This window comes from Callionymus lyra, chromosome 12 (assembly GCF_982586985.1).
Source record: "Callionymus lyra chromosome 12, fCalLyr1.hap1.1, whole genome shotgun sequence".
NCBI classification, from domain to species: Eukaryota; Metazoa; Chordata; class Actinopteri; order Syngnathiformes; family Callionymidae; genus Callionymus; species Callionymus lyra.
In genome coordinates this window covers 9,208,685-9,227,429 of record NC_141829.1, presented here as the reverse complement: position 1 = coordinate 9,227,429, position 18,745 = coordinate 9,208,685, and the positions used below count along the sequence as shown (strand labels likewise).

Sequence of the window (18,745 nt, the reverse complement as noted above, 5' to 3'; positions counted from 1 at the left end):
AGTATTTTCCTGAAGGAGCTGGTGAACTACGAGCAGCTGCCCGAGGATGTGGGTCACTGCTTCGTCACCTGGGTGAGACTTTAACGATCCTTCAGAAAGGTGTGATTGTGACTGTCGTCGTCCCTCGCTGACCTGCAGGCCGACAAGTTCCACATCTACGTCGACTACTGCAAGAACAAGCCCGACTCCAGCCAGCTCGTCCTGGAACACGCCGGAACCTTCTTTGACGTGAGTTTGGTCAGAGGTTTACCTGACATTTTACACATTTATAAACACGATGGTTGAATGATTTTAATGCAGAAATAATAGTGAAAAGAAAAGTAAATACAGCATGATGTTAATGCGAGGGATAGTTGCCGTTAGTGATGGTCTGATGAAGCTTCATGAAGCAGTGTCATGTTGTGTAGAGTCAGTAGGTGGCGCCATCAGTTTAAAAATTATGTGATGTTTTATTAGAACAGTTGTTCAAAACAAAGGAAAATAGTGCAGCGCCATCTAGTGGACTCTGAAAATATACATATGAAGTTTTAATATGACAATGTCAAAATGAGATGTCAATATTTCTAGTTCAAATAACTGTTTAAATAAAACGGAAAAATATATATAAAAAAATCAATTTAAATCAGCAAAATGTCATTAAGAATAAAAAACCAATTTAATAAAATATATATAAAATACATTATTTAGTAATAAAAGTAAAGTATTCAAATACATCTTAAAAAAGGAAATTAAAAATAAATAAACAATGATAATAATAATAATCGTAATCATAATAAAAGTATTACATATTATGGTAAGTTTTAAATTATCAAATACAATAAGCTATTTCATTATTTCTATGTTATTTTGTCTTGGGTGTTCTCTGAATATGTACATAAACAAATAAAAGTAAATACATTACAAAATGTTAAAAAAAACAAATGAAATTCAAATAGTCATAATGTGTTTCTCAGATAGACTGCTTAGATTCGTATTATATTATATTACATATAGTATTACAGGGTGTTTAAGTTTTAAGTTGTCGATGCTGCAGTTCACACCAATGAACCAGTGGGTGTCGCTGTTTCACCGTTGATGTAATCTGAATGACGTTCCAGGAGATCCAGCAAAGAAGAGGACTCGCCAACTCCATCAACTCCTACCTCATCAAGCCAGTGCAGAGGATTACCAAGTACCAGCTGCTGCTCAAGGTACACACACACACACACACACACACCCCCCCACACACACACACACACACACACACACACATGAACCGTGAGTAGACGAGGCAGGTGTTGAACTCTGAGTTGGTCCCTATCAGGAGCTGCTGTCTTGCTGCGAGGAGGGCAAAGGTGAGATCAAAGATGGTCTGGAGGTGATGCTGGGGGTCCCTAAAAGAGCCAATGATGCCATGCACCTGGCCATGATGGAGGGTGAGTTCACTGACACAAGAGCGCCATCTAGCTGTCACTGTCACGGTCTGACCCCTGGTCCCGAACACACCTGCAGGTTTCGAGGAGAACCTGGAGGTCCAGGGAGAGCTGATCCTGCAGGACAGCTTCCAGGTGTGGGACCCTCGCTCTCTGATCAGGAAGGGCCGCGACCGACACCTGTTCCTCTTCGAGTTCTCGCTGGTCTTCAGTAAGGAGATCAAGGACTCGGCGGGAAGAACCAAGTACCAGTTCAAACACAAACTACTGGTGAGTCTCGGAACTGCATGCTCACGACGACATTATCTACATCTCTTCTATACATCAATTTATTAAGCACAATTTTGTAATTTAACTCAAAAGTCTTCAATTTTTACTTAATGTTACCAGAAAGTAAGAAGTATTTTTTTTTATTATATAATATCTTATTTCAAATCTCAACTTAAATCTCAAAATTCTATAACAAAAAGATGAAATAATCTCAATGATAATATCAAGTTAAAAAAAATGTTTTAATAAATAATATATAAATGGCTTCAGAAAATAATACTTTGATCTACATTTTACTACACATATTTTACACTGAATATCATGTGCTTTACATTTAAGTTTTTATTAATAATTACCAAAGTTGAAGCCCAGATGAAGTAGAATAAAATAAAATAAAATATACAAATATATAAATTATAAAATATAATTAAATTATACACAACTGAACAAGTTTTTAAATAAAAATGTATATATATATATATGTAAAATTACTTTCTTTAATTTATAAATTACTTTCTTTAATTTATTAATTTATAAATGTATATATATATATACATACATATATATATATATACTTTTATTATCTTTAAAGAGCAATTATTTATTGATTTAATTAGAACAAACATGCTTCATTGCTGACATAATAGTTTTTATTTAATACAATTATATTCCATTTGTTTGTGTATATTAAACGTATCATTTATTTAATCATTTATTTATATCATTGTGTGATTTAACTCTATTAAATGAAGGCAGAAATTGACTAAAACCCAAAGTTAAAATGTCTAGTACATCTGGTCCTAACCAGTTAACTTGTGCCGCAGACGTCAGAGTTGGGCGTGACGGAGCACATCGAGGGCGACTCGTGTAAGTTCGCTCTGTGGGCCGGTCGGACGCCGTCCTCCGACAACAAGACGGTCCTGAAGGTGAGCGAAGAGAGAGAGAGAGACGACCTCCGACCTGTGCAGACGCCGTTAAGACCCTTGTCTCCCGCAGGCGAACACCATGGAGGCCAAGCAGGAGTGGATCAAGAACATCAGGGAGGTGATCCAGGAGAGGATGACTCACCTGAAGGGCTCGCTGAAGGAGCCGGTTCACCTGCCGAAGGCTGCAGCACTGAACAAACCTAGGAACATCAGGAGGTGAGTGTTGGTCTCAAAACACTGATATCTTAGTCATATTTATCGGATTAAAATATAGAAGTTTATCAGTGAATTGTTGAACATTTCAAATGTTGGAACTTCATTATTTTTTTTATTAAAAGGTTTTTTTTTCTTTTAAGCATTTTATTATTTTTTGTTAATAATTAAATTCAAAATTAATGAATAATTTCTATATATTGAAAAATTGTTTTTATTGTATAATTAAATTAAATTAGGTTAGATTAGATTAGGTGGAACTTTATTGAATTTTTTTTTTTTTTTTTTCATAAAAATAAGAACAAAGAGAAATAAAGACGAAGAACAAGATGATACAATCTAAGTCTAAAGATAAAGAACATAGATCAAATACAAATACAATAACAAAGACAAAGGATAGAAAGATTAACATAGAACAGAATGTCAAGATACTTTCGACCCACTCCTGCCCCCAAACTCAGAATTGTAGATACTAATGTTTGAAAATGTGTATATTTTTAATAATTTATTATTTTCAAAATGAATGAATGCTTGATAATCTTATTCCAATAATTAAAAAATAAAATTTTAAATTCAATATTATACAATTGTTAGCCTTTCAGTTCAATTTGAAAATGTTGCTATAAAAGTACCACTTGAAAAATACCAAAAGAGTAGCTTGATTAGCTTCAATTCATTCATTAAAAAAATTAAAATGAGAAAATTCAATAAAACAAATTAAACTTTTCAATATATAAATCAACTCAATTATTTAAAACAAATTATATACCAAAAAAAAAAAGATCAACATGTTATATTCAACCATTCAATGTTCAGGTGACATTTATATACTTCCATATGCAAAAAACAATGTTTATCAAGTCTTTAAAAACTGATCTCTGCTGCCCTCTAGTGACGCCAACACATCACACCAGTGAAACTAACTTCTAAAATATATGATTTAATTCTGATTGATTGATTGTGGCGTCTGCGTCCAGGGACGGCGGCGAAGACGGAGACAGTCAGGGCGACGGCAGCAGTCAGCCGGACACCATCTCCATCGCGTCCAGAACCTCCCAGAACACCGTGGACAGCGACAAGGTAAGAAACAATGGTTGATCTTCTTTGAGTCTTCAGGGATCGGTGAGATTGACAGGTGTCTGACGAGCCTCGCACCTGTTGCTCAGTCGCTCCTACGGGGTTTCCCGGTTCAGTCTAAAGAGTGGAATCAGGGGCTGCTGCCCATCACACACACACACACACACGCAGACACACACAGGGAAAAGTTAGCGATGAAGAATCTGTTCAGGTTGTGTGCAGGCGTCTGCGCAGACGATTACTATCTGTCCGCCTCTCGACTCCAGGTAAGACCCTCGGCTGCGGCCGTTATTTAGGTTTTATTCAACAAGTTTTACCGTTTCTTTCTGCTTTTCTGGAGATAAAAACATGTTTTTTTTACCTAAAAATATCAATATTTGAAGTTTAATATTGCATTCTTTATTCTTTATTTCATGGAGCTTAAGTAGTTAAATCCCAGATTTAAAACAATTATTAAAAAGTAGCTTTAATAAAACTCACTTCCTGTTTGTTTTGTTTATTCATTTGTGGTTCTGACTTAAAATTGAGTAATTTTTTTACATTTTTAATGTAAAGAAATCTGACTAAAAAAAGCTTTAAGTCAATTTCTGTCTTAATTTAATAGATTTAAATCATACAATAATAAAAATAAATGATTAAATAAATGATACGTTTAATACACACAAACAAATGGAATATAATTGTATTAAATAAAAATATATGTTTCTATTATGCCACCAATGAAGCATGTTTGTCTAATTAAATCAATAAATAATTGCTCTTTAAAGATAATAAAAGTTTAGGAGAAAATGGAGTAAATTTGTAACACAGTTTTAAAGAAAATTAAAAAATAATGAAATACTCAAATAGAGATGGATGGATGGATGGATGTATGTATATATATATATATATATATATAAATTAAAGAAAGTAATTTTACATATATATATTTTATTTAAAAACTTGTTCACTTGTGTATACAATTTTATTTAATTGCTCTTTAAAGATAATAAAAGATAAATAAGACAATAAAAGCTTCTATTTTTATTCCTAACAATATCAACCTCCCGGTTGTAAAAGACATTTATTGAGCTGTTTTCCACTTGACTTTAAACCACCAAATGAAAACTCTCCATTAGAGAGTCTCACCACTTGTGGTCTCGCTGTGATCCAGGACCGGGTCGACTCCGGGCGCCCGTGACCCAGTTGCAGCTGAAAAAAAAAAAAAAAAATGAATGAGTTATTTGTTCCTGGTCTCGTCCATTCAGGTTTGAGACGATGATCTTAGTTGACGTCTGTAAACTTTGCGTAAGAGAAACAGAAGGAAGACGATGAGCAAGATTTAAGGAACATTCATGAAGGTCGTTGTGACGAAGGTTCGATTCCCTCGACGAGCTTTTCTGCTTTAAATGTATTAAATGAAGTTTAGTGTGAGGGCGTGTTTCCTTCTGGTTTTCCTCTCAGTTGTTGTTTGGGTTTTTTTCAATCTTAACCACCATTGTAGCAGCGTCCTCTTTCCACATGTACACACACACACACACACACACACACACACACACACACACACACAGCCATGGCCTCTGTCTGTCATATTAAACAGCGTGGCCTTTTCACTGAGCAACCTACGCCTACACACTTCTGTTTCTAAATGTCAGCATCACACAAAACACACAAAGAAACACATGCACTAATACTAGACATGCAGGAATACAAACTCTAAGAAGATGAGTAGACACACACATGCACGCGCACACACACACACATGCATGTACAAATGCACATACAAATATGTATATAGTGGCAAACAAGAAGAAAGATTATCTTAAAGGCAAACACTCTCAATCCCATACACACACTTTGTCACGCACACACACACACATGCATGTACAAATGCACATACAAATATGTATACAGTGGCAAAGAAGAAGAAGAAAGATTATCTTAAAGGCAAACACACTACTCCCATACACTCACACTTTGTCACACAAACACCCATACATGTATATAGTGGCCTAAAATTAAGACTACACATACACCTACACACACTTCACCTACACATACACATACACACACTTCACCTACACATACATCTACACACACTTCACTTACACATACACATACACACACTTCACCTACACATACACCTACACACACTTCACCTACACATACACATACACACACTTCACCTACACATACACCTACACACACTTCACCTACACATACACCTACACACACTTCACCTACACATACACCTACACACACTTCACCTACACATACACCTACACACACTTCACCTACACATACACATACACACACCTCACCTTCAACTACACATACACCTACACACACTTCACCTACACATACACCTACACACACTTCACCTACACATACACCTACACACACTTCACCTACACATACACCTACACACACTTCACCTACACATACACCTACACACACTTCACCTACACATACACATACACACACCTCACCTTCAACTACACATACACCTACACACACTTCACCTACACATACACCTACACACACTTCACCTACACATACACCTACACACATTTCACCTACACATACACCTACACACACTTCACCTACACATACACATACACACACCTCACCTTCAACTACACATACACCTACACACACTTCACCTACACATACACCTACACACACTTCACCTACACATACACACACACACACTTCACCTACACACACTTCAACTACACATACACCTACACACACTTCACCTTCAACTACACATACACCTACACACACTTCACCTTCAACTACACATACACCTACACACACACTTCACCTTCAACTACACATACACATACACACACTTCACCTACACACACTTCAACTACACATACACCTACACACACTTCACCTTCAACTACACATACACCGACACACACTTCACATACACATACAAACCCTTCACCTTCACCTACACATACACACACTTCACGTACACACACTTCACATACACATACAAACCCTTCACCTTCACCTACACATACACACACTTCACGTACACACACTTCACATACACATACAAACCCTTCACCTTCACCTACACATACACACACTTCACGTACACACACTTCACATACACACACATGCACAAAGGCACATATAAATCTGTATATCGTGGTCTTAAAAAAAGACGAAAAAAAAGGCACACTTACACACTGAGTTATTTTTCACCTACACATACACACACACACATACAAACTCACGTACAAATAAAACTAAAATTAAGAAGCTAAAGCACATCTTTAAGACGCACACACTCTGTCACACACCTACACACACATTTATAAACATCTACAAACTAGAGATTGGTGGGTGAGGTGTTTTGAAACCGCTTTTTTAGTTTTATCTTCAGAGCTCAGTAGGTGGCGCTCTCAGGAAATATAAAGTGAGGCTCAATTAGTTGCGCCATCTAGTGGCCAATGAGAATAAGGACGCTGTATCATGAAACCTCATCAACACAATCCCGATGACAACTAGACACAAATCTACACAAATACACACATACGAGGACACTGAACAAACACACACAGATTAAAACACAATAGTCAACATAATTACACATTTCCTTAAAGAAACATAGACGTAAATCACACAAAGATTAATCATTAAGCTAAACGGCGAAAGAGACACAATAATAAATATGTACACACACCTATCGACAAGTGCAAATACCACAGGAACGCAGACACAGTGACACACATAGATACACAAACAGGTGCACAATGGAGCACAATTCCGAACAAACATATGACACAGAAAATCTGTATTCCTCAACTTTGGCCTGATTTTTGTCGTCTCGTCACTTTAATGTCGTACAGATGTTCCTCCTCATTACGACCACACTTCAACAACAACACACACACACACACACAGACTGGTGTGAGTCCAGTCCAAACACTGAGATTTTCCAGTCTTGTGGGCGTGTTGTTGTTGTGTAGTTAGTGTGTTTTACTGAAGCTGCTATTTTTGGAATCTTCCTCCTCCTGTCTCGCAGCAAAGCATCAATGGAGGAAAAAAAAAATTGCTGACTCAGCTTCAACCTCCATGAAACTGAGCGAGACAAGTGGTTTCTACCAGTTTAGCTGCGAGAGGTCATGACTAGAGCACAGAAGTATCATCTGTCGTCTTTTTCTTCGCCGTCTGAGCCATTTTTGTTAGCTTCATTAGCGGTTAAAGCTAATGCTATCTTCAATACAGTAGCAGTAAATCGATAATATATATTATTTTCTGGTAAATTGAACAAAACACAGTTCTCAGGGTTCGAGACAAAGAACATTCTGGGATAAAATAGTTGGAGAGAAGGAGCGAGGTGGTGTCACTCCCACGCCTCCCTGCGCTTCAGGGGGAAATTATAAATTCACTTGTGTGTTTTGGACAGAAACTCAGTCTGTGCAACAGTCGAAACTTCAATCTTGAACATTTTTTTTTTTTATCAGGTCAGCCCGTGGATTTTTCGCTTAGAAATATGTATTTTGTGTTGTTTTTTTAATTGCAAATGATGCTTCAGTTACATAAGCGCTAGACATTACCTTGACCTTGTTTTCCTTGGATTTGTCGAAAGTTTTAAATGATGTATTTTAGAAAATGTTGTGTCCGTCTGAAGCTGGAGATTTCCTTTGGAACATGAAAAACATGTTTTTGTTAGAGGTTTTTTTTTTTTCTTTCCCATTACGGTATTTTGGATACAGCAACATTAAGTCAGGATGAAGAAACACCCAAATTAAACTTTCATTGGATTACATTTTCTTTATTATTAGTCATCATTTTATTTTTTTCTGTATTTACTCAGGCAGGTCACTTGAGAACAAGGTGTTGTTTACAGTCGCGTCCTTGATAAGAGATACGGAAACAGAGTCGTAAGCATAAAAGCAAATGAGTAAGCTAGACTATGTAAATAAATCAATTAAATATTGTATGACATAAAGGAAACCAGTGCTGTGTCTCAAATCTCATACTTCTCTTAGTGCACTGGAGGTTAGTGTGCATCAGGATAGTGTACGTACTAACTAGTAACTAATTCTCCACAGATAGTTTGTTTCAAATCAAACTCTGCTGCTACGCAATAACAGGAAATGACGCGACAGCTTCTTCTTCTACTACTATTTAACGAGGATTTCAACCAGCTGTAGGAACACTATCGCCACCTGCTGGCAGCACGTTTGGTTTGGATCAAGAAATATGAGAAACTAAATATTCGCGAGATATTTACGCCGGTATCAGCACCGAAGACATGTCATCCTCCTACTGCTGGCTGAAAATGCAACTGGAAGTATATATATATATATATATATATATATATATATATATATATACATTTACAACGTCACTAAGATGGAGCCGTTTAGGGTAGAAGTGTCCATCGATCCATACTTAGGTTACGGGTGTTTTAGTGAGAATTTAGTGTGCATGGCGCACTACATTCCGCATGCTAAGAATTGAGACGCACTTATGCTCTAAAAATACTACGTTTAAAGTACGCAAGTATTCGATTTTAGACACAGCTTTAAAGTAGCTTTTGCATCAAAACTATATTGAAATGTTTATATGTTTCAAGTTATAAGTTCATTATACAAATCAGAATAAAAATTGTGGATTTTAAATATTACAATATAATATTATATTCACAATAATCATACTATTATAATATATGTTAATATTTTATATTTTAATTTGGTGGTTTTCGAGAAAAACAATGAAAATCATAAAAGAAAATGATAATTTCATGAGAGATTATTCTTGTAGCTCCTTTTTTTTGTAGTTTTTTTTATAGCATTTGATTTGCCAGTGCTGTTGATATTATTCAAGTTATTCTTGTGTTTATGAATGTCCTCAGAAAGAAAGCATATATAGCAGTTAGCATGTCAAACCACAAAAAGTGGGGGCTGTGAAAGTATGCCAGTTATCACCAAGAATGGAGAAAATACCTCAAAATATTGAGAAAGTATTAGAGTAACTTGTAAACTGTGCATGTGTGCTCCATTTGAAAAACACAGGGAGAGTTCATTCGAACTTGGCTGCCAGTCTTGGAAAAACAAGAAAGCTTAAATGTACCCCTTTACCTCAGAACAAAATCTTATGTATGCAGAAGAGAACTTTTTTTCCATAGTGATGTTTAATCAGGTTGACAAGTCGTTACAGCCTGAGTTAATATGGTAATATTGACATTAGTACAACTAAATTCAAAGCAGATTTTTCTCCTTGATGCGGTACTTTTTTTTTTCTTTACAATATTTACTTACCTTTCAACTTTTATAGCGATACCATATCATACGATACACTTATCACATCGATTTGATTGGATATAATCATCTTTAGATACCATTTGATACAAAAAAAAATGTGTAGAATTTTTTAGGCAACACTGAACTTTTGTGACGTCTTGTGATTATTCTACTCTTTTTTTTATGGTTTGGAGCCGGATGTATATTATCCTCTCGTACTGAGTAGTGATGGTCTGATGAAGCTTCATAAGGCAGTCTCATTATTTTTAGAGTCCACTAGATGGCGTCTCTGCACTATTTTCCTCTGTTTTAAACAACTGTTCTAATGAAACATAATTTTTAAACTGATGGCGCCACCTACTGACCTCTGATCAACATGATACTGTTTCATGAAGCTTCATTAACACATTACTAGTCTTCAGTCATCCCCGGGATCTTACATCATCTCCTGGTTCCATTAGCTGTAATGGCTGCGGAGGATGTCGGCTGCTGCCATCTAGTGGCCAGTTTGATTGTAACACAAAAATGAACAAATTCCTTGAATATTTACATGTTAATTGTGAATAAAGTATTGAATTATTAATTCCAAACACACTTTATTTAAACATAAACAATAGAAGAAATTTGATTAAAAAACAAAATGTGATTTAAAGGCCAAATAAAATAAAATAAAATAAATAAGAAAATTGCTACAGTATCAGTTCATTTGAAAAAAATAATAATAAAAAAAAAACATTTTCACCACCTGCAGTGCAACAACTGCTGACACGTGTTTTAATGTGTCGAGCGTGGACGGATGATGTACAGTAGCCTTCTGCTGGTCATATGACTTTTAGTGTCACACACACCCTCGTCTTGTGTGTGCACACACACACACGCACACACTCACACTCTACCTCTCTGGCTGTGTTTTATTACACTGCTGGTTTCCAGAGAGTGGGAGAAATGCGAACACACACCCTTTTCCTTGACACACACACACACACACATGGAAGCAGCGAGTCGCTCCCGTCAAACACAAAGCTGTTTGTTCTTGGCAGTGGGAGAGTCCGAGGGTGTGTGTGTGTGTGTGTGTGTGTGTGTGTGTGTGTGTGTGTGTGTGTGTGTGTCGGGTGAAGCCACTCTTGAGTTGTCGGAGACAGAAGGAGCAACAGGACAGACATGCCGAAGTGGATGAGCTTTAAATTGTTCAAGGAGAGCAGCAGAGTGAGTAGAGACCGAACCGAACGTGCTGCAGGAAAACATGTCACGTCACTTGTTTCTTTGACAACATGATGAAATCTGTTTTTATCTCCAGTTAAAATGAGTTTCAGCTGCAGGTTTTTTTGCATCTGACTTGGTCGTCTTTCTAGCTCATAGCTGTCAACTTTATCGACATTATTCTCAGATTTAGTAGCATCTGAGTCATGTGTTATTGTTTCTTTATCTTTATTTGTTGTTTTTTTTTAATTCAGGAATATTGTCTGAGCTGTAGTGCTGGTTCAAAACTTGAACTTTGTTCCAACATTAATGTGGTTTCTTAAGCCTTGTTTGACCTTTAAAATGGTTAAAGAGAAACGTCGTCACTGTTGTTGTCGCTACTGCACCTTAGATCTTATAAAGTTAATCTTCCGTGTTCGTAGTAATCGAGTGTTTTCGCATTTTATTTTCCCCTAAAAAAAAGTTTCTTCCATAATTCTATCAAACTCTTAGTGTTAGCTTTACAATTATGCACTTGAATTTGGGCAAATTTCTGCAATATTTGTTTTTGGTACGAGATTCATGAAACTATTGTTTCATAAAGGTTGCAAATGATTGTATTTTGATCAAAACACTTTTTTTTTTCCTTTCTCTTTAAAGGAAAGTTGCAACTTCATTTTTATTTGATCACTTGGCTTTTGTTGGAATATTAATAATGATATGAAAACATTAATAATTTCACCAATGGCTAATAATACAAGTACAGTTTCAATGCTTTTCTCTTTTTCAATTTATCTTTGTTGATATTTTAGGATAATTAGCTTCTTGTTCGACTCCGAGTTTCAGCCGAGTTTCTATTTTAATTTGTTACAATTCATGATAAAATATCCAATTTGAAGGTCATCATCTGTGTCGGAAATGTTCCGTCCTTTAAATCTGTCAGCATTTACACATTAGAGCAAGATAAATAAATCACACAGATTTTCTCCTTTTCTTAAATGTTTAATGAACAAAAAATGCTGTTTTTGTGGTTCTAACATTGAAGTTTTCAGTTCCATACGTAAATCTTCCTTCCTTCCAACTGAGGTGACGCTGCCGTCTGAAGTCATGTGACTCAATGTTGTTTCTATCGTAAAGATGGCTTCTGAGAACGGACCGGTTTGGTCGCTGGTTCGATGCTAATGCAGATCACACGCAGTGTTGACTCTCTCTTGGTGTGTGACACTTGTGTGCGAGCTCGAGGTTTGTGTGTAATGGAGGAGATTAATGGTTAAACTGTGTGTTTGTGTGTGTGTGTGTCCATGTGTGTGTGTGTGTGTGCACGCCTCACAGACAGACAGGAAACCATTGGACTCCACAGCCAGTCTTTAATGAAATCTAGACTCTTATTTAGGTGTCTAACTGGCACGTATCGTAACACAATAAACGAGGGGTGTGTGTGTCGTCGACGTGACTCTATAAAGTGTTGGTTCGCAGCGGCGGACTCTGGATTATCAGCTTCCAACAAGATTTATAATGATTGGCCACGAACGCTCCAGCTAGATTACACATTCAACTTCTGGCTGAGGTTTTCGCTTTCTAGTCTAGTCAGTGTGTCAGTGGGCAGAATGTTTTTAAAGATCCGTATTACGCAACATTTAAACAGGTTTATTGGAAAGAGGGAAGAAAAAGCCAACCAGGCCACAAGTGCAGAAGATTAGGTCATCTTGAGTTAAAGTAAGATGCTCACTTAAACTGGTAAATAAGTTATTTTTAAATATCCTTGTTGTGATATATAAACTCAATTCAGTTGGTTGTACTGACTCTTAATAGATTAAGATGTAAATAATCCTACGATTTTTAAAAATTAAATGGTCAAGATCGTCTACCAGAATATTTAAAATACTTTCAGAAACTGATGTGGCATCAAAAAAAATCAATAAAAGATTAAAAAAACAACCTTCAGAACAGAAGCTTCATGGTTAAAGACTAGTCTGTAAAGAAACCAAAACCGTTGTTTAGGTAAACAAACAACAATTAACATTGTTGCCCGACTCAATCCAAGGCTAAACGGTAAAAAAAAATACAATATACAACTTTTAAGACCGACCTTGCAAAGTATAAACACACAAGTATTTTTAACACACTCTAAAGATGTGAAACGTAAAAAAGACTGTCATGATACAGATGCTGCTATGAACAGGATCCCTGTATAAATATTTTTACAAGAGATTGAACGGTTAGATTTAGCATTTTAAATAGAAGGAAAAGAATAACACGAGAGTGAGTCTGGATGGCAGAAAATATAATCTTACAAAATAGGTTTAAAAGTCTGTTTAAGTATCAGTTACGTAACTTATAAGGCTAAGAAAATTGAAGTTTAAAGTCGATAATTGATTTAAACAAAAGCAAAAATCGAAGGATTTTTAAAGTTTGTGACGACCCTCGAAATATAGAGACCACATTAAGAATAAGGATCTGAGGAAAAACTCAACAACATGGTAGTCAATTGAGATTTAAGAGCAAACCTAAAGAAAGCATCTCAAAGACGAAGCTAAGACGCACAGTAACCACAGGATCACATGAACCAACACCGACTCCCCGGGAGCCAAAAGTCTAGTTAAGCTGGCAGGTCCACAACCAGAGGGTGAACCAGATGAAGCCGGTGTGTGTTAGTGTGTGTGTGTGTGTGTGTGTGTGTGTTCACCGTTAAGTGCGGCCGCCGCATGCGTCTCGACTGACTGAGCACACAGACGCAAACACTCCGAGTGGTTTGTGTTTCCATGATGTCCCGTCGCCGCAATTTGGTGAAAGTGTTCGACGCCGAAGCCCCGAGTTCTAAGGTTACTCGCCGGGAGGGTTTAAAGATCGGGAACATGACGCCCCGTGTCGCTTCTGAAGCCTCTGGAACATCGGGAAGTGGAAAAGTTGAACGTACGAAATAAAGAATAGAAGGTCGAGGTTTTCGCTTAATTTAGCTTCACTTTTTCCACGCGCGGAGTAAACTGGGAATAGAAACGTGATTCAGTTGATTTCTGAGGACAATAGAACTTTTATTTTTATCTGTAACCACTTCTGAGTGGAGTCGGTGGAATTTATGTAAAAATTATCCTTTTTCAAGACCTGAACCAAACCGGACCAGTAGCCAGGACCAAGATGAAACAAATACTCCAGTATAAAACTGTTGATCCAAGATTATTGGGATCAAAAACACCAAGACAAAGAAAAACATTTTAATGGTTCAGAACCAAAATGTGGCCAATACTTTACTAAAGTACCAGTCGAGCACACATGAGTTAATGAATCAGTTGTCCAACATCTGACTGTCAATCAACTGATCACTGTCTTCAGACGCCTCATTCGTTCAACTATATGTGCTTGACTGGTTGGATCCAAAACCTGCACCATCCCGGCCCTTTTCTGGACCAGTTTGACACCTGTTCTGTGTCTCAAATCGCATACTAGCGTACTCAAAGTTAGTATTTTTAGTGCGTAAGTGCATCTCAATTCTTAATATGCGAAATTTAGTGCTCCATGCACACTAAATTGTCACTAAAACGCCCACAAAACTGAGTATGGATCGATGAAGTGACGTTGTAAACGGAAGATACTTCATATATATATATACAGTATATATATATATTCATATACGTACAGGTGTATTTTCTGCAGCAGTAGAAGGATGACACGTCTGTGCGGATACCAGCTTAAATATCTTGCGAATATTTCGATTCTCATATTTTTTCTTTATTTCTTTTTTTCCGAACTTGCAAAACGTTCTGCCAGCAGGTGGCAATAGCGTTCAAACAGCTGGTTGAAATCCTCGTTAAATAGTAGTAGGAAGAAGAAGCTGTCGTGTCATTTCCTGTTAGTGCGTAGCAGCAGAGTTTGAGACAAACTATCTGTGGAGAATTTGTTACTAGTTAGTACGTACACTATCCTGATGCATACTAACTTCTAGTATACTAAGAGAAGTATGTGATTTGAGACACAGCACTGGACTTTAAGAGGTAAAAGCGAAGGTTTACGTTACTTTGCAGGTCTAGAAAGGTCCTTTTGGCGGCCAAGACTTCTCTTGATAAGAGATAAGACAAGATAAGACTTTTAAAGGTCAAAACGGAAACTATTGTGAAACTTTTTTGTCTAGCCTGCATTATAAGATGGTAAAGCGGTTAAATTACTATCACGTCTTCTTTCGTCAAATCACCAAACAACAGTTTCGGTTCAACTTTTTTGCAAATTTTTAGAGTTTTAACAAGTTTTAAATGTCATGTCCAAACTTTTTTAAATCGGTGGCATCAAAGTCTGTGTAGTTTTTTTTTTTTTAAACCTACCATTTTCTCCTTTTAATCTCACTTTAACTATTAGCGTCTTAAGATCTCTTATAAATTGACACTTTTAAAGTTGAAATAGAAGATGTCGCTTCACTGCATTGTCGTTTTTAAGACATTTTTGGCTGATTTTTTCTTTTTTAATGTTATATCAGGGCAGCCAAACCACCCTTATATCTTAGATGGAACACAGACAAGCAATACTTTTGAGTCCTGGCCTATTGAAAAGATAAAATACGGCCCTAGGCCTCCATTGCTTTTCCGTCTCCATTTTTTTTAAATTCTTTCAGAAGCTAAAAAGTCAATATGCTAAATCCTAAGTAGTGTCATTATTTGCACTTTCTGTCTGTAAATAAGCCTCTAAGTTCTGTGTTGATTTTGTTGACGATGAAAGTGCTTTGAATTTGAAACATCTGAACGAGATAAAAACATGACACGATGTTCATTTGGCCAACCTTCGTATTCACGTCATCTTGGGGTGACTTTTGGATGTAATTCCACCCAGATGCCGAGTCACAAACAAGATCATTTCGTTCTTCTTAAACCACAATTACACACTTATTTTTACGGAAAATACTTCAAGTAACATATACAATATTAACAATATTACCAACCAGTTTAACTAAAGGGGGAATGTTTGGATTCTTTAAGGTAGTTCTCTATATACTGAGGTTTGATTCGAGGTCACCTTCACCAGAATGTTTTCTGGTGTTTAATTTTCACGGGCGTGACTGTTGTTATCTTATGTCACATGACCCACTTCTGCGTAAACACACACACACACACACACACGTGCACATCACGCACACTGCAGCCTCGCAGTGGAAAACCAAAGGGAACAAAGTGTCTCCCAACACTTGAGCAGCAGAACCAATGAAGTCAAATGATTGGTGGAGTCGGTGAATGATTCCCTCGGGGGGCGAAGATCCTCCGATGCCTCCGAGATAAGGTGCCGCCGTGAACCGCTGCACGCAATAAAAGTTCCTTCTTCCGCTTGTTCTTTCTTCCCTGAGTGAGCGAGAACCACAAGGCTTCTTTTCACTCTCACACTTATCTGGGGTCAGATTATAGGGAGCATTATCCATTGATTTGAGTTCAAAACGCTCGTGTTACTCGAAATAATGCAACACTTTATTTTATTTAATGCAAATGTCACAAGTTTTTCTGCATATAATAGTAATAATATAGAATAGATTTGACTTTACATGACTTGGAAGGTGAATATCAGAATATATTTGCTCAATAAGTCTTCGTTTTCACGTAAAATATAATATATAAAACATATTCAAATACATTGTTTATTTATTTTATTCATTTGTAGATGAATCAATGGAATACTATATATTTTAACATTAAATTCAGGAAAGGTATTTACTTAATAAAATAGGGATTGTTTTTGTTATTGAATTATATATATTTTATAGTTGCGTGCCCATTATACTAATCCAATTAAAACTATATTACTAAACTGTAAAGAGATGGACGCCACACGGCTTTTTTATTTCGTTTAAAATTAACATTTTTCAGTCTAGTTCAGTTTAGTTGATTTATAATGGATCAGCTTAATGCTATAAACTTATTTTTAGTGTTTTAGTTTCCCCCCCCATTTTTTTAAAAATGATATTCTTTGTAAATTCATCAGAATCTAGTTGATCATGTGTGTTTTGGTATTTTAAGTAGTTTTTAAATCATCTTTTTAACTCGTACTGTATAAATACAAAAAGCTAATAAAAACATTGATTTAAGTGATATTACTGTACAATTGTACCACTGTTATTTTTTAAGTTAGGAGACTTGTTGTTAAAGGATTAGGTCTGGATAGAAAATTAATAGTTGGTGACAAATGGTAAAAAAAAATCACAGATTTAAAAAGTAAAACTTCCACCAGTGTGTAACCACAACAATACTTTAGACATTAACATTTATAAATAAATAAGTTGTACTTTTACTGTATTTTTAATACACTTTTAAACACTTTTTTTGCTTAATTTCTCATTCTAGCTTTCCATTATACCCGACGCCCTGAAAACAAATGTGTTTGAGGTATCCCTTGTGTTGTCTCTACCACAAATACATTTGTTTTCAGACCTTCGGGTCACTCTGACCCCAAGATAACGCAAGAAACATCCAATACTTTGGGGAAAACATATATTTTCCCTCTTTTAACTGGATTCTTATTTCTCTTCTGATCTTCTTCAAACTTTTTAATGTTTATGTTGATACTTCATTTACTTCTTTAACCCGACGGTAACCTTTTGAATCTGGCATTTGAAAGAGAAAGAAAGTGTTTGTTGTAAAAGCAGAGCGAGGTCAGGTGACCACATGCTGCACATCCTGTTCCTCGACTCTTGACTCCTGATCCACGGAGTGTTTGTAGAGTCTAATGCAGTCGTCACCTTGAAGGGAGAAACATGGGAAATCTGGGGAAAATCCAGCCGAAAAATGTGTTACTTTGTGTCTTCAGTTCGTATCAGTGAGGTGATGAAAACTTGTTTTTTCGCTGGTGTGTCCACAGCTCTCCGGAGGGTGTGAGCTGACGGTGGTTCTGCAGGACTTCAGCGCAGGATGCAGCACGGAGATGTCCGTCAGCACAGGTGCGACCTTCATCATCATCATCATCATCATCATCATCCTGTGTTTTATTGAAGTCATTCCAGGAAAACAAACCTTTTTGATGATGCAGATTACCATCTGGATCCAAACTATTTTTGAAGATGTAGCACTTTCTGTGGTGATGAACAATGTTTTTCCTGCTCAATTGTGCAGTGAGTCGTGGAAAACCACCGCCACCTGCTGTCCTATTCGGCTTATTGCTATCAAAAACGTTTCAAATGCTAAAAAAGGTATCAAATTATATTGAGGAACTTGAAAAATTGTTGCGTCATCGTTTTTTGACCACTGTTGTAGTGACTACAACTGTTCCTTTTACCACAAATATTATTGTTCTTTTAGTGCTTTTTGTATAACAGAACTTTATTGTTATTTTATTTACAATAAGCAAGAAACATTCTAAAGGATTCAATGATTATTTTTGAGCCGTCATTTCCGTTGCCCACAATAAATGCCCGTACAAAATACAAGAACAATATTTTACTACCTGGAATAAC

The 18,745-nt window shown here is 36.4% G+C and overlaps 1 protein-coding gene across 2 annotated transcripts in view; it reads left to right on the top strand.

Moving 5' to 3' along the window:
• kalrna (kalirin RhoGEF kinase a) overlaps window positions 1-18,745 on the top strand; it is a 129,195-nt gene that overhangs the window by 74,372 nt on the left and 36,078 nt on the right. For both annotated transcript variants that reach the window (XM_087803518.1, XM_087803520.1), the window contains 9 exons: window positions 3-72; window positions 139-228; window positions 1,098-1,190; window positions 1,304-1,415; window positions 1,492-1,682; window positions 2,507-2,608; window positions 2,679-2,824; window positions 3,799-3,901; window positions 18,154-18,232. In XM_087803518.1, coding sequence (XP_087659644.1) covers window positions 3-72; window positions 139-228; window positions 1,098-1,190; window positions 1,304-1,415; window positions 1,492-1,682; window positions 2,507-2,608; window positions 2,679-2,824; window positions 3,799-3,901; window positions 18,154-18,232 — 986 coding nt within the window. The remainder of the gene's footprint in view (window positions 1-2; window positions 73-138; window positions 229-1,097; window positions 1,191-1,303; window positions 1,416-1,491; window positions 1,683-2,506; window positions 2,609-2,678; window positions 2,825-3,798; window positions 3,902-18,153; window positions 18,233-18,745) is intronic.